Source organism: Ambystoma mexicanum, chromosome 6q (genome assembly GCF_040938575.1).
Source record: "Ambystoma mexicanum isolate Mex_15411 chromosome 6q, UKY_AmexF1_1, whole genome shotgun sequence".
NCBI classification, from domain to species: Eukaryota; Metazoa; Chordata; class Amphibia; order Caudata; family Ambystomatidae; genus Ambystoma; species Ambystoma mexicanum.
The window spans coordinates 1,638,083,786-1,638,100,687 of NC_090937.1; the positions used below are offsets into that span (position 1 = coordinate 1,638,083,786).

General features: G+C 42.8%; 1 protein-coding gene across 2 annotated transcripts in view; it reads right to left on the minus strand.

Moving 5' to 3' along the window:
- Positions 1-1,572: 1,572 nt before the first annotated feature.
- Positions 1,573-16,902, minus strand: part of LOC138516934 (zinc finger protein 84-like) — a 69,731-nt gene continuing 54,401 nt past the window's right edge. For both annotated transcript variants that reach the window (XM_069632406.1, XM_069632405.1), the window contains exons 3-4: positions 13,942-14,012; positions 1,573-13,574 (exon numbers count right to left, since the gene is read on the minus strand). In XM_069632406.1, the coding sequence (XP_069488507.1) occupies positions 11,546-12,952 (1,407 nt within the window). In that variant the 5' untranslated portion in view covers positions 12,953-13,574; positions 13,942-14,012 and the 3' untranslated portion in view covers positions 1,573-11,545. The remainder of the gene's footprint in view (positions 13,575-13,941; positions 14,013-16,902) is intronic.

Consider the following 16,902-nt stretch of genomic DNA (forward strand, 5'->3'; position numbering starts at 1 on the left):
CAAGGACTCACCAACAGCCCAACATACTGGCAGTAGGCGCCCACATGCTTGGGCGTCATTTTAGTGGGGGGTGGGGGTGTCAAGGGTGTTTGTCTCCCCCAACGTTCATGGCACATCACTTTGTCCCATTCATTTGGCAGGGGCACCTTTCCTTTAGATGTCATGCCTCCCCCCAACATTTTCAGCAATGTTACTCCACTGGCCAGATGCCATATTATCTAAACCAATGGGTACTGTCTGAAGATGTGTGCTGTTTTTGGTGGTGTACTATTCCCAACTGCTTGTGGGGTTTGTAATGGGAAATGGTACATAGCGTTGGTAACAGTTGCCACTGGCACCTATTGGACAAGTGCACAGGTTTGGCCATGGCATGCCTGATATTGCATTGGTAGTGCACACCTTGGTTCTGGGATATGTTATGACCCTCCTCCTCACCAGTGACCCAGGAGGCAGTGGTGTTGGCATCATGGTTGTGAGCCTCTGAGGATATGTGCACCATCCTGTGCCACTCCTCCCAGTGGCCAGTAAGGGTGGTCCCACTTGCCGCTTCCCTTGTATCCCATTTGATCCACTTCCCACAATTCCTCTATTGTGCACAAAACCTTAGGCTCCTCTCAACTGGCCGTCTTTCCTGGTGACAGGGCAAAATAGTCCTAGACAAAGGAACGGGAGAGGAGATCAAAGCTCCCAAGGTTCATCCTTGAATAACCCCTCCATTGCTTCCTCTTTCTGATCTTATGATTCGTCTGACATCTAGGTTGGATCCGCCTCATGTTGCGACAACTCTGCAGACAGGTCCTTTCTTTTTGCCTTTTCCTGATTGACCTGACCCCCATCCACAGCTGCAACTTTGCCAAATTCCTTTGCCTTTTCCAAAAAGACAAATGTCTGTGCTATTCTGCCCACCCACTGGAGCCAAACCATCTCTTTCAGGGTGCCTGCTGTGGCATGCTACCCTCCCACACGATGAACATGCCTGTCTGCTCCTCCATTGCCTCAGTGGGCGGGTGCGTGCAAATTTGGCCATCCCACTGCTAGTCTCTGTCGGGACCTCCTCTGATGACCCGGCCTCCTCTCCCACTTCTGAGGTCTCTCCCAATCCCTCTGCCTTCTCCACTGACTCAGAGGATCAGCGGTACTCTGTGGCCTCTGCCTGCCAAACAAGCAATCAAGTGGGTATCCTCTTGTTCCTGTGAGGATAAATGCACCTCTGACCCCCCCCCCCCCCAACCCTCATGACACTAGCGTGTAAGCTCACATGCCATTCCAAGAGGATCTGGTACAACTTGTAGTGGGCCAATTCACTGTGTACGTTTTTGCCACTTCATTGCTATTGGGAGCATGACCCACTCCATCCCCAACCCTTAAATTATAAAAAATATACATATATGTATACCCTAACTCAGCACCCCCATAGAAATGCAAAAAAAGGCAGGAATCATGTATTTGTGCAAGTGTGAAGTCAAGAACTCCGAGAACCAGTGCAACCCCAAGTAGACAAATGATCAAACAAAAGAAACTTACAAATACAACATGCAATCACAATTTACAAATAAAACAATACAATAAAAAAACAGGAGAAAGTGTATTATTATGTTTCTGGGTAAACAAATAGGTGCAGAAAACATCTATGTTTTTATATTGTATAAAGGGACACGAAGGGGAAAGGCACAGGAGCAAAAACAAGGGAAATTAACACAAGGTGCTATCAAACACGGAACAAACACTTAGTCAAGGGACTAAAGAAAAATGGTTTTAAAAAGACATTACAATGCAAAGGACCAACACCAAACACTCCTCTACACTTGCCAAAAGGCTGCTCAAATGCTGCATAAATCATTGAAACACCTTCCAAGCGCGAGTCTGCCCTGTTCAACACCCTCCATCACATAGTAGAAACCCCACAAAGACAGGAATTTTGCAGTCCCTTATTTAGGGGTACACCCTTCCTTTAGGAGATGCATTGCCTCTGAATGGCAGTACAAACATAGCTCATCTCCTGAGAGAACTCTTTTGGCTAGATGAATCCAATAAACCAGTAATACATCAGGAGATCTTCTGCTGTGGATTGGATGAAGAATCATTGAGCAGGACCAAGAAGCCGGCTGTTAGTTTGCCATAGATTTGTCAGCGTGTAAAAGCCGGTCTCGTTCTTGCAGTAGGGATGGACATTCTGTAAAAGATTTGTCAAATGTCCTGTGTCCATTTTCAGAAATTTCGACCAGACCTAGTATGATTGTGAGAACAAGTTACATTTTAAATTCAGACATCTGAAAAAACAGAAGAGGCACATTAGCCTTGTAGGATCGTGTGTGCAAGTGTGGTGATGTGTATAGACAGTTTTACAGTCGGTTACTGAGATCACGGATTACTGAGAAGTGGAGACCTGTAAATACTTTTTTTTTTAATTAGGTTTATTCATAAATATACCATTTACAACAAAATATACTTAACAATAAATTAATGAGGAATAAAAAGATTTTTCATATCACTAATAAAAACATTATCATTGAAAATACATCATTATTAGATTATTTCAATTATCTCAAAAACAAATGTGAGCAATTCAAAAAACACAATAGTCATTTTGTTATCTAACTTTCATCCATTATATACATTCTTAAAAAACTAAATAATTTCCCTTTACCACGATTGCTCAGTTTTACTGATGTTTTTCGGCTAAATCACCCACTACTATATATCAATAATTCAAATTATGAATCAGTGATTGTCAAAAAATCCTTTAAAATCAATTACCAAACATAAAATGTGGCCAAATTCAGTTTTAAAGCTTCCCCTCAAAACACCTGAGACCAGAATTGGTCATTCCGGATATTACCAATATCGGACAAAAAAAAAATCAATACAACCTTTGGCATAACCATTCCCTAATTTAAAACATGAAGTTAATAAGGGCCAAGTTGATGCAATGTTGGAATAACAACACACGACAGAGTCTTTCCTCATAAGTTATTTTGTTCCATGCTCCTATGCGTTCAAAAGTAGACAGTTGACCGAATCGTAGCCTCATTATGAATCGCAGAAGAAGAGTTTTTTCTCCTGAATATCTTGCTTGGATTTGCTGTAATGATTAGTTCAAACACTCTTGTAGATACGAAACAATTCGTTTTTTATTGGTGATTTTCTTGGGTGGCTTTTGTTAGTACAATTGTTAGTGTTTCCGAAACACTGTTAGGCCTTATGTACCTATTCGGTCAGCCGACACGTGTTTCGACCCTGGGGGTCTTTCTCAAGGCATGTGTGAAGTTGCTGTGAGCCCTCATTGGGGTCCTGGTTCCGTTATTTGAAGGCTGTCCTTTTTGGCAGTCTTGGCTCCTGTTGGGCCCTGGAGTTAGTGGAGAGCGTCCTGGGTGCTCTATGCGGCTCCTGTTGCAGGAGAACACTTACTCTTGATGTAAACTTAGACAAGACAAGGTTTATGACCTTTTGAACTGGCAGGGGTGTCCATCGAAATCTCCTATTGATCAAACAATTCACCACCTATAATTATCTTGGCTATACTTTTGGAAATGCTACAAATAAGAATGCAGCATTAATAGCTGGTAAACAGACTAGAGCAACTGCACTTATGAGAACAATCAAAAGCATTTGCAGAACGGTGCAGTGGATATGCACTGAATGGGTTGATTATGGTCTATAAACAGTCTGTGGTACCTGCGATATTTTATGGTCTGGAAGCCAGCTACTTAATGGACTTAAAGTGGTTGGATGTCCTGGAAGCTAAAATATGGCAAAGAATTTATGGCCTAGAACAATGTGTTTGGTTGAAGCAATTAGGTTGGAGTCGGGGGTCATGTTGTTGGCTGCAATGCTTAAACAAAGGAGGGGGGGTACTCTTAATTGGGGCAGTAAAGAATCAGATTTGTCCCCTTTTTTCGATCTACTTGCCAGGAACTTGGGTCAATCCAGGGTGCTTGCCCGAAGAGAATTTGTAACCCAAAATCTAAAGGTGTTTGATGCGATTGACTGGGCTCCAGATTAGGCACACTAAGGAAAAAGTTTATTGAAAAATTGGGCATGTGGGATTGGAACAGAAACCAGTCATATTGCCAAGCTAAAATCTACGATAGGCAATGCTAGAAACATATACACATACATGAGACCACAGAAATACTGCATGGTGATTCCGTCACTTCGGAGGCTTATATTACTAATGAGAATAAATCAGTTGCCTATGCTATCTGTTATTGGGACTCAAACTGTCCAAGGAGTCATGTAGATTTTGTAAATTGGGCCACAAACGTGAAACAAATAGACAGTTACTTACCCATGATAACATTTTTTCGACTGGATGTTCCTCTCCCGTATTCCTCATATTTTTATATATATCCATATTCAGCTTTAGCAGGGGGCGCTGCACGTCGATGCCGCATGACTCGATGTCCCTTCAGGGCCTCTGTCCTGATGCCGACGTCATCACTGGTACATACAGCACGTGCAGCGACTGCTAGCTTCAGTTCCGTTTTGATGCGTTTTCGCTCAATATTATATGGTGTTACCCTGCATAAGACAGAATACATGGGAGGAAAATCCAGTCGAAAAAACGTTACCCGGGGTAAGTAACTTGTTCTTCGAATGGATTGTGTCCTCCTATGTAGTCATCTTTTGATAGACACCCTGAAAGCAGTATTTATTCGGGAGTAAGAATCTAGGAGTTCCTTATGGGTTTGTATGAACGGTATCTGACACAGCCTTACCAAACCTTCCTTCCTGTCCCGACGAAGAGTCCAGACCATAATGCTTTGTAAAAGTATGAACGGGGGACCATGTAGCCGCCACACAAATATCTTGAATTGGGACTCCTGTCTGTAAATCAGAGGATGTTGCCATGGCCCTGGTCGAATGAGCCCTCAGACCCTCCGGAAGATCTTTTCTAGCTAGTCTATAACACTCAGAAATTCTTAAGATAATACACCTAGACAGGGTTTGCTTTGTCACTGCCATCCCCAATTTATGGCCTGTATAACCAAGGAACAGTTGATCATCCTGTCGCAATTTTGACATTCTAGAAATATGAAATGCTTGCCTTTGGTCAAGCCTGTGCATTCTCTCCTCCCCCTTTCCAGGATGTGGATAAAAAGAAGATAGTAAAATGTTCTCTGTTAGATGAAAATTAGACCCAATTTTGGGTAAAAATGTGAGTTTAACTTTAAGGACCAACATTGTAAAAGGAGGTATGCAAGACAAGTCTTGAAGTTCATTCACCCTAGGGGCTGATGCAAGAGCATCTAAAAGAATGGTTTTGTAAGCAACCTTGAAGGACAAGAATGAATTGGTTCGAAGGAAAATTATAGAACCAGATGAAGATCCCAAACTGGAACCTGAAAAGGTATCGGAGGGACCAAATTCGTCAGTCCCTTCAGAAATTGTATCAAAAGTGGCATTTCATATAAAGACCTCAGATGAGCGTGATAGTGCTGCCAGATACCCTTTTATTGTGCCAACCTGGAGTCACAGATTAGCCAGCTGTAACAAGAATGCACCATAGGTGTATTGCACATAAAAGGATCCACATTCTTGACCCTGCACCAACTGCAGAACTTGTTCCAACGGCAGCGGCACAAGGATTTTGTTGCTGGCATTCTGGCCGAAAGCAAAATGTGCATTACGTCATCCTGGAGGTCCCAATCCTTATATCTCAACCTCTCAGAAACCATGCGTGAAGGTTGAGTGTCTTGACCTCTCTGGATGGAGAACCCAGCCCGTCACTCCTCTCATGAGAGAAGGTCCTCTCTTTGTGGAAGACCTATTGGAGGGCAGACAGACATGTCCAGAAGGTCAGAGTACCACATCCTCCGGGCCTAAACCAGAGCAATCAGGATCATGGATTTCCCTAGCTTTCTCACCCTCTGGATCACGTGATGAATGACGGGGACTGGAGGAAACGTGCAGAGAAGTGGAAATTCACAGTCCACTACGAACACATCCCCTAGAGCTCCTCTTGGGGGAAATTCCCTAGAGCAGTACAGCTTGCACTTCCGGTTGAAACTGGTCACAAACAGATCCACTTGAGGAGTTTTTCAAAGGGCAAATATCTATTGAAGGACTTCCTGAGCTAGTTCTCCGTCGTGGGAGACTGCTCAGAGCATCTGCCGCCGTGTTCTCCTCTCAGGCTAGGTGAACTGCAGATAGGGAGACTCTTGAATTGCCCAGAAACAGAGCTGCATTGCTTCTGTTCACTGTGGTAGTGACCCTACACATCCTCTCTTGTGAGGTAGTACATGGCCACTGTGTTGTCCATCATTATCAGGAGATCTTTTCACCGTACAGAGGGCAGAAAGGCCTTCAGCGGTAGTCTGATTGCCCTCAGCTCCAAAAGATTGATACTCTGATACCAACGACCGCTGATTGTCAGATCGCTGGCATGTGCTCCCCACCCCGTGAGCGAGTTGTCCATAACTACGGTTATCTCCGGCCATGGTTGCCAAAAGGGTTCTCCCTTCAGAATGTTGTCCTCGCAGGCCCACCACATAAGATCCTGTGCAACTCTGCTCAGAACCTGAAGGTGGTTTGACATCCTGCCTTAGAATAAGGACCATTCTGTCCTGAGAGCCCCTTTGAGAGACCTTATTCTCAGGCACCAGAAAAATGTAGGATGCCATGAGGCAGAGCAACCTGCCAACAAAATAAAATACAAAGGAAATAAAATCAAAGGCCGGTTGACACTGGGCACTCTGGAATTTGGCGACCATCTGCAAATTGTGTTGAGTACTCACCTCGGGTGGCGAGGATTTTCCCGAAGGATGCATCCAGGACTGCGCTGATGAATTTACACCCTTTGAGATGGTATTATGTGGGACTTCTTGTAATTGAGGGAGAGCCCCAGACTGTGGAGAGTGGCAGGTTACGATGAGATTTTCCAGGGCCTGATCGGGTGACCAAACCCTGATCAGCCAATCGTCCAGGTAGGGGTAGACGTGAATCCCCCCTCTCCTGAGACTCGCTGTCACCAGCGCCACCAACTTGGTGAAAACCGTCGGGTGGAGGTCAGGCCAAAAGGCAGAACTCGAAACTGGTAATGAGAACCGCCAACAGCAAACCTCAGGTACCTTCTGTCCTTGTGATGGATTGGCACATGAAAGCAAGTATCCTGAAGGTCCATTGATATCATCCATACTGAAGCTGGAGGGCCTGAATGATCTGAGAAATGATAACCATCTTGAGCGTGTCGTTCCCAAGGAACCTGTTCAAGTCTCTTAAGTCCAAGATGGGTCTCAATCCTCCGTCCTTCTTGGGGATTAGGAAGCAAGGGGAGTACCAACCCTTGTTCCTCCCAGCCACAGGTACTGATTTCCATAACACCTTTCTCCAGCAGGGTCAAAATTTCCTGCACAAGGAGCAGATTTGGAATTTTTTTGAAAGAGGTGCACCACATTGAACGATTCTGAGGCCTTTTTGGAATGGGAAGGCAGCAACACTGGGCTTCTGTTCCCAATACCCATGTATCTGAAGTAATACCCTACCATTCTTGCAGATGCTTGCTGTTGCTGTGAGCCTGCCTCCCACCAGGGTTTTGTGGACTAAGGCTTCAGAGATGTCTTGAGACAGCTGATGGTAAAGCAGCCATTGCCTTGGCTGTCTTAGCACATCCCCCCCGTCCACTACAGAGGAATCTTCTCTGATCCCTCAGACTCACCACCCCTCCGGCTCTTCCAGTTGAGGAATAAATACAAAAGGACCTGCCCTTCCAAGCTGTTCCACTGGTGTGAGTTTGCGGTTGTCTGAGTGCAGCACTAAGGGATTTGGCTGCCACTTTGGAGGTCTGCAGCTTCTCCAGGCTCTCGTCAGCCTTGCTGCCAAATAAGTGTGTTCCGTCAAAGGGCATGTTAAGAAACCTGCACATCTGAAGCAAACCCAGACTTTAAACAACGCAAATCTGCATATCATAGTACTAGCCGCCATTGTGCTGCTGATACTGTCCGTAGAGTTGAGAACAGTTTGAAGGGACTCAAGCACATAGCCTCCTTCCCATCTTTAATAATGTTAAAAAATCTGTCTCGTTCTTCCCCTCCGGGAATATGATCAGCCACCATTGCTATACAGTCCCATAGGGTAAATGTGAACTTAGCAAGTGCGCATGTGGTGTTCGCCAATTTAAGGGCCATACTCTCAGCCGAAAAGAGTTTTCTTGCAAAGGCATCATAACGTGTGTCCCCCTGCCTGGGGGAATCGTTGGTATCCCTGTATGGGGGAATCGTTGGGTCGGCAGTTTGTTTTGAAGTCGATGTGGCGGCCTGTACCACCAAGCTTTCTGGAGTTGGATGTTTCGATAGATAATAAGGATAGCTACTAGAGGTCCTATATTTAATTGCCCCTTTTTATTGACCGCCAGAATTAACTCTGATTTATCGCAGTTTGCACTGACCCACCTTTGCAAGGCTATATGGAAGGGAATAATAGGATCCTCTTCGGGTTCCTTGTCCAAAATGTCTGTCCAGTCATCTTACTACCAATTCAATGATGTTAGCCATTAATATGACCCATCTGCGTGATCTGAGGGGTCTGGTCTGTCAAATTCAATCTCTGGGGAAGTGTCTGTAATGTCCTTCATCTTTGACTCGTCTGATATTAGATTCTCTGGAACACCTTGTGTTCCATACTCCACACCTAAAGGTCGATATGGCTCATGCTTCTCATATATTGCAGAAAGTGACTTGAAAAAGTCCCGTCTAGGTAGCGGAGTGAAGGATTCTTTTGTTTTCTCGACCGCCTTTGACAATTTCGGCATTTTTGTCGACGGTGGCAGCAAGGTTTTCAGAGACGTCGACGTCTTCGACGACAATGGCGTCGAGGATGTACCCAGTAGGGATGTTGAACCCTTCATTGTCGAAGGTGTCAGAGATTTTGGCTTTGACAGAGCAGGACTCCAAAGCACTTTCCAATGTTCAAGGAGTTTTCTAATGGACACCCAGGCTCGAGGGCGCACAGGGTTTGTCCTTTGCATATTCATTGTCGGGTTTTTCATCGACAGGGGCATGGCTCCTACTCTTCTGCTTCCAGGGTTCGGACCGCATTATCGAAGACTTGGAGCATTTTTTGGTCAGAATCTCTCCCATTCAGATGGTGAAGCTGATTTCGTCAGGCACGTTATCTGTTCTGGGGAGGAACTCGGCGAAGAGGACGACTTTTGACGCCTTTTCTTCATTCGTTGTGCAGATGAAGATGAGTTCCACTCCTAGATAAAGATCTTTTAGCTTTCTCACCCCTCGACTTGACAGAGGATTGCTTTTTCGACAGAGTCGTTGAAGGGGATTTATGTGTCCTGCAAGCAGCTAACTTCACTTTATGTTCTTTTAGGGCTTTCACTGTCATCGAAATGCAGGATCCACACTCCGATATCTTATGATCGGACCCCAAACACCACTGATGGTGGTCTGTAAGGGACATCTGCGAACGTAGTCGTGACATTTTTTAAACCCAGATTTTTGAGTCGATGATGCGGAAGAAGATGCCATTATTCTTCACAAACTTGATATGCACCGAAGCGCGCTGATCTCCCAAAGCGATAACTCCCGCAGAAAAACTGTACTGAAGCTAACGGTTACAGAGCGCCCTATATGTACCAGTGGTGACGTTGTCATTGGCCCTCCACAGACATGAGTTGACCGGCACCAACGCGCAGCGCCCACTACTGAAAACTTTTTCCAAGGCAGCTAAAGCTGAATATGGATATATATCAAAAGATGAGGAATACGCGGGAGCACACAATCCAATGAAAATGTTCTTACTAGCTGCCTCACAATGGGGAATGTGTACATGAACTATCTTGGGAAGTTGGTACACGATCCCAAGTGGATTAAAAGAGAAATGTTTTGGCACTGGTGTCTTAGCAGGAGAATTATCTCCTTAAACATGCACTATTGAACATCTGGCAAGTGGTGGAACCTAATTTGGCTGCCACCTCTACTTGATTTTAATTACAACTTTCCAAACAAATTGTTGGATATGAAATCTAATAGAAGATCGGAAAGAATGTATGAGTTGATTAAGCTGAGCAGTAATTCATGACAAATTTTAGGGTGTTACCAAATTGCAAGATTTTGTTTGTAAATTAGATTGCATGATTTTAAATGGAAATATGAAACGTATTTGGTAAGAATGTTAAAAAATATTAAATGTTTATGTTAAGAGAGTTTGTATTTGTTGCAATTGTATATGATTCATTTGATGTCAAAAGCTCAATATGAGCTAAACATTAAAATAAAATAGAAATGTGCCCTGTAACCAGTGGCACACACATTTCTACAGTCATCTATCAGCATCTTGTAAAGGTTCCTTATGCATCCGATCTCCAAGGTGGAAAGTGCCTCAATTACCTGAGTCTAAATCACTTCTAAGTTAGTGGTGGTATTGTGTACATCACACTTTTTTGTCCTCTTTTAGAGTAAGATTATTGGCAAGCAACAAGGACACTTTTTGGTGTGTCCTGTGTTTTAGTACATGCCTAATCAAAAGTACAAACTTTAAACAAATAGTTGTCGGTCCTTTTAATTCCCATGGGCACTCCATGGACTTCTGCCATAAGGTACAACTCTTAAAACTCTACGCTGATCTGACCCTGCTGAAGTAAGTTTCAAAGGACTTGTTTTAACACAAGCAGGAATCCACATATGGTGGGAAAGAAATATATATTTTTATGTGCCGTTGCCCTTAAAGAAATCATTAGTTCTTAGCTACTTTATTTGCTGCCAATTCCTGTATTACAGGCTTTCCTGATACCAGGAGTTCAGTCCGAACTTTTACACATCTTGCAAATATCAGTGCAGAAGTTTGTTACTTTATTCACCATATGTAGGTAGACTACTTCAATCTGGAGTTTGTGAAAACAAAGATTTCTAAATGCCAACCAGAAAACAAATAGAGGCTTCATTATGACCAGTCTGCTAAACAATACTACCCAACCTGTTTAAATACCATTACATTTTCATTAGTGGCAAAAAGGAATGCTACAGTAGAAACCAGTCCTCTGAGTCGGTTTGTGATGACTTGGCATTAGTTTTGATTGTCAAATGAAAAGGTTTCTTTACAGGTTCAAGCCAAAGTATCTCCAATCCGAATTATTCCTTAGATGCTTGTGGCAGATACTCTACTTTCATATCTTGCTTTTATCATTTGGTCGAGCTGACAAAGAAAAAACGCATGTCTGGTTTGGTTAAAAGCAGAATCTAGTGGCTGTGGATTTGCTTTGTAATTAATGCCTTGTTGCATTCCAAACATTTTATATGGTTTCTCCCAGCATGGAGTTCCATGATTAAACCAGAAAGTACATTTCTGCGGTAAAAACCCATTCACATTCAGCACATTTATAGGATTTTTCATGCATGTAAATTCTCTGATGTTTCAAGGTTCAACTATTTTGCTTGAAAGCATCATCACATTCTGATCACCACAGAGGGCTTTCTCCGAGGATTCATGGTTTTCTCCAGAATGAAGGCCTTCTGGCATCCTGAACACTTTATTTGGTTTATTACTAATGTGAGTTCCCTGAAGTTACAAAAGTGCACTTCACAGCCTGTAAGCCGTATCACTCAAAACAGGTGTATGGTTTCTGTACAGTGTGCATTCTATGATGATGCAATAGATCACCTTTTTGGTTAAATGCCTTGCTACATTGTGAACATTTATATGGTTTCTCACCAGTATGATTTCTCTGATGATGTACCAGGGTTTTCTTTGCCATGAAAGACTTGCCACAATCAAAACATTTATATGGTTTCTCGCCAGTGTGATTTCTCTGATGATGTACCAGGATTTGCTTTGTTGTGAAGGCCTTCCCACATTCAAAACATTTATATGGTTTCTCACCAGTGTGAGATCTCTGATGTACCAGAAGAGAACCCTTCCGAATGAAGGCCACGTCACATTCAGAACATTTATATGGTTTCTCACCAGTGTGACATCTTTGATGTACCAACAGAGCACCGCTGTCTATGAAGGCCATGTCACATTCAGAACATTTGTATGGTTTCACACCCGTGTGATTTCTCTGATGAAGTACCAGTGTATGCTTTGTCATGACGGCCTTGCCACATTCAAAACATTTATATGGTTTCTCACCAGTGTGAGATCTCTGATGTACCAGAAGAGAACCCTTTCGAATGAAGGCCATGTCGCATTCAGAACATTTATATGGTTTCTCATTCATGTGCGTTCTCAGATGTTGCGACAGGTGACATTTTTGCTTGAAAGCCTTGTCACATTCACAACATTTATATGGTTTCTCGCCAGTGTGACCTCTTTGATGTACCAACAGAGCACCATTTTCTGTGAAGGCCATGTCACATTCAGAACATTTATATGGTCTCACACCAGTGTGAAGTCGCTGATGCACTGATAGAGAACTCATCTGCGTAAAAGCCTTGTCACATTCAATACATTTATATGGTTTCTCACCAGTGTGAAGTCGCTGGTGATGTATTAGGGTTTGCTTTGTCGTGAAGGCCTTGCCACATTCAGAACATTTATATGGTTTCTCACCTGTGTGATGTCGCTGATGCACTGATAGCTCACTCCTTTGCTTAAAAGCCTTGTCGCATTCAGAACATTTATATGGTTTCTCACCAGTGTGGCATCTCTGATGATGTACCAGGGTTTGCTTTCTCGTGAAGGCCTTGCCACATTCAGGACATTTATAAGGTTTCTCGCTAGTGTGAATTCTCAGATGTTTCAATAGATCAGCTTTTTGATTTAAAGCCTTGCCACATTCAGATAATGTATATGCTGCCTCACTAGTGTGATGTATCTCATCCACCAATAGTTCATCAGTTGTAATAACACTGTTATCATTTTCTGAACAAGTATATGGGTTCTCACTTGTATGAAAACTCTGATGTTGCAACAGACTACCCATTTGCTTAAAAGCCTTGCCACACTCAGGAAATGCATACTGTTTCTCCATTGTTTGGATGTTCGGTTTCAATTGTTTCTCCATGAATGAAAATCCATGTAAAATTCAGTGCAGTTATACAATGATCCAATCATACAGTATTGCCCTGGGTCAGTGGCATCATATTAGGCACAACTTCACATACATCTCATGACAGGAATGAACCACATTGTAGGATAATGCACAACTGTGTAGGGAGAAAACAAAACATGCCTTTTTAACCTTGGTATTTTCAGTGTACAGTTTCCAGTTGTGTAGCCATTGTTTTTTTTCTCTGGCTGATGCTGGAAGATCATAAATATTTAAAATAATCTTAACGCCACAGTAGGGATGCTCTTTATCCTGTCGAATTGAGACATTGTGATCAGTTTGACCACCAAGCAATTATTGAGTAGCTTTTCACAATGGATATTGTGCACCAGGATTTTTACTTTGATGAGATGCGATACTTTGGTGGGACATCAATGTGGCCATCGTATTCATCTCCTCTCTCGATTCAGCCATCCTCCTTTCTTCCCCACTTGGACACAATAGATATTGCTTGTTTTTTAAATGCCTGCCAAAGTACATTTATTTGCTCAGATTACTTGGCGACTGCTCTTTGACCATCACTTTTAGAACATATTTCAATTATTCCATTCTTACTGCTTTGTTTTGCTCTGTTGGACTAAGAAAAGAAAATCTGAAATTAGTATTTCATGAGCTACAAATTACAGATTTCCTATTTTGAATTGTATGACAAAAATACATGCTTTGACTTTATGAAGCGGAGCTGAAAGAAAACTGAAATTCAGATGAAATATATAGAGGATACTATGAGCATGGGACGTATGTATTGCCCAGCTCACTCTCTGCCTCAGCATAGAAAGTGACACAGAAGCCAGAATACCAGTTAGACATCACCATGCAGCAAAGGTTAACATAGGCACCAATATACTTGTGACCCACTGCACATAAATGTACATAGGCAGCAAGATTCCTGTGACACATTGTCTCTGCAAAGATTAACAAAGACAGTCAATAGCTGTTCTTACCTCTGGTTCAGTTGGGATTAGGAACAAGGGTTTACTGTTTCCTTTTGCCAGTGTTCCAGAACAAAGACAACCTAAGAGATTATAGAAAGCAGATCAAACGGTTAAGAGCAGATAAGTTGCATGAACCAAACCGTGTCAGATGGCAGGCCTGCACAAAACCTCATCGTCCCTGACAACGAGAGCAGCGGAACTCTTTCAGTTCTTATTGTAGAATGTGAAGAATTATTCACAACCAACTTGACTTAGAGCACAACGCTATAAAGTACACTAAAGAGCATAACACATTATTTAGACACACTTTGCTTATGCTAACTGACTCTTATAGTAAAGTTTACCCTTGGTGACCCAGAGGAAAAAGCCCGCCATGATGGATCGGGACACATTCATTCGGCATCTAGGCTAATCCACCATTTTTAACTGGCAGTCGTACACATGTCAGAGTAAAATACATCCGCTGTTTCAGGTAGGCAATCATGCAGACCACAAGTGAGAGCCGCAACTAGATTTCCGGACGTGTGGAGGTTAGCTTGGCAGTGTCATGACAAGGATGCCTGAATCTGTGAATGGAGGCATAGAGAAAGGTGGGCAGCTAAAAGAGGAAGCCGAGCCCTTGCCAAAGGCCAGATTTAAATCTTACCAGAAGCATGTCCCTTATGACTGGAAGGCCAATGCATTCACCTACACCAGGAACGGCTTCTGGACTCCGATGTGATGGCTTAACAGAAGCACCTACAGCTGTGCTACTGGCACCTCCCACCCACGCCATGCTCAGGAGCATAGTCTGATCTGTTGCATTTGAGCGCCCAAAATCTGATACAAACTCCATGATGCGAGGTGTACCTTCAATGCCAGATAAGATAATGTATAAATGGACAGCCATACTTAAGATAAAAGAGTTCTAGGAGGTGTAAAACAGCAGCTGTTGCAGGCACTTATTGATTCCAAGACATTTTTGATATCTTAGAAAGGTCACAGATATAGGAGGGAGAGGGGGGGAGATGAAGATAGAACTTGAATTGCAGCTTTATCTCTGAAAGATATCAGACATCATCAAAAAATTGTAGAATGTAAGGAGTACATCACGTTATTGTATCCAAGCACCTTATTGGCAAATGTTCAGAGGTTGGAGGTTAGCAAAGTACATGTTATGTAAATGGCAGCTAATGAGAGAGGTAATTTATAAATACAGAAAGATGCATTTGGGACTTGGAGTAGGAACACCAGGATGCATTGGAAGTATAAAAAGAAACATATTTATTCATGTTACAGAGAGAAGATCAGAAGTCAGGCAGGAGAGCACAGGTTATACATCTATTCAGTTCCAGCTCCTAATCTGAAGTCCAGTCCTACAGACTTCACTGGATCCTGGGGCCTCCCAGATTCTACATTCCAATGCACCTTTAATGATATAGTGAGTGCAATTAGTAAGGACGCTACACCCCCCTTCTTTACACAAAGGTGAAACACAACATAACCTTCTCATACCACACCTTACACAAAGTGAAACATCTAATATCACCACTTACAACTCAAATAGCTTATGCCATCAAACCCGAGACACAACACTACAATCTCTACTAACAGCAATTTACTAAACACCTTTTATCAGACACTGCCACTGTCAAATCTCAAACCTGCCACACTCAAACACGATCATTCCCTCTAGGGACAGCCAACACAAAGAACAAGGACTCCTTTTACTGGATCTGCCACACGCAGTCCCAAAGCTGCCCATGTCAGCACCAACCTGTAGCCAGGTACAACTCCCTGTCCTCAGGCCTACCGCGCAACCAATTACAAAGTAACTCACAAAACAGTTATGTTTCTTGCTCTACTAGTGCAAACTAACTCACACCAACATTATGTTCCAAGATCACCCAAGACATCTCCTAAAATAACATTTAAAACACAAGCATAGAAAAGCACAGATGACCACAAGGACACAAAACATGCAACATGAACGTAAGGTAACAGCCCATCGTCCATCACCACAAACGAGCAGTAATTAGTAAAAAAGATGTATTATATAAACAATTTCTTTTGTTTTGCACACTAAACATCTTCCCTGCTAGCATTCTCCGTTATGCTCACATCACTGCTGGCATTCTCTTTCAATGCATCTCCTTTATATAAACTTCCGTAATCTCACTCAAATGTACTGAATTTGTGCATAACAACTTCTTAGTCTGTGCTTATAGGAGTATCACCAATCTCCACACCTTGTGCCAGAAGTATAAAGGTAAATTCACCAACCTCTGCACCCTTAATGCCATAAGTATGACTGCAACTCCTCATATATACATCTGGTGCACCTCATACTTTCATACAATACACTATAAGCACACAATTCTGCACCATTGGTGGCAAATTACAATACTCTCACATTGCACTTATAAAATGTAGTGCCCTTTTTACTAGAATACTTCATATGCATCTTCATCTATACAGTGGCACTAGAAAGAGCTAAAATACTATCCCCTTCACTTCATCCGCACATGCTCATCCACTCCATCTGCACTGTGAATTACTTAATCCAGTCTGCAATGACCTGTATGCAAATCAGTTAGCAATCATTTACACCTTAGCCATTGTTATACTTAAACTTGTGTACTCAAAAAGCATGACAGAAAATGGTACCTCATGTAATGTCTCAAATACAAAATTGTCACATTAGTATGAACGTTAATAGGACCAATTGGCCTATTTCCCCATCTGATCACTGTGCTACTGCGCATCAGACCAGGACATCTAATATCAAGCCTATGGTTCCCAACATCCATACTCCCTTCCAGACTTCAGCCAAAATAGAGGATTACCCCCTCAAAGGAGCTCTTCTAAATGCGATATCCCTCGTGGTCCATGCTATAGCTATTGCTGATCTAATTACAGAAGGTAGTCTGGACTTCCACGCTATAACAGAGTCATGGCTACATAATGCTGCAGGACCCTCGCTTATGCTAG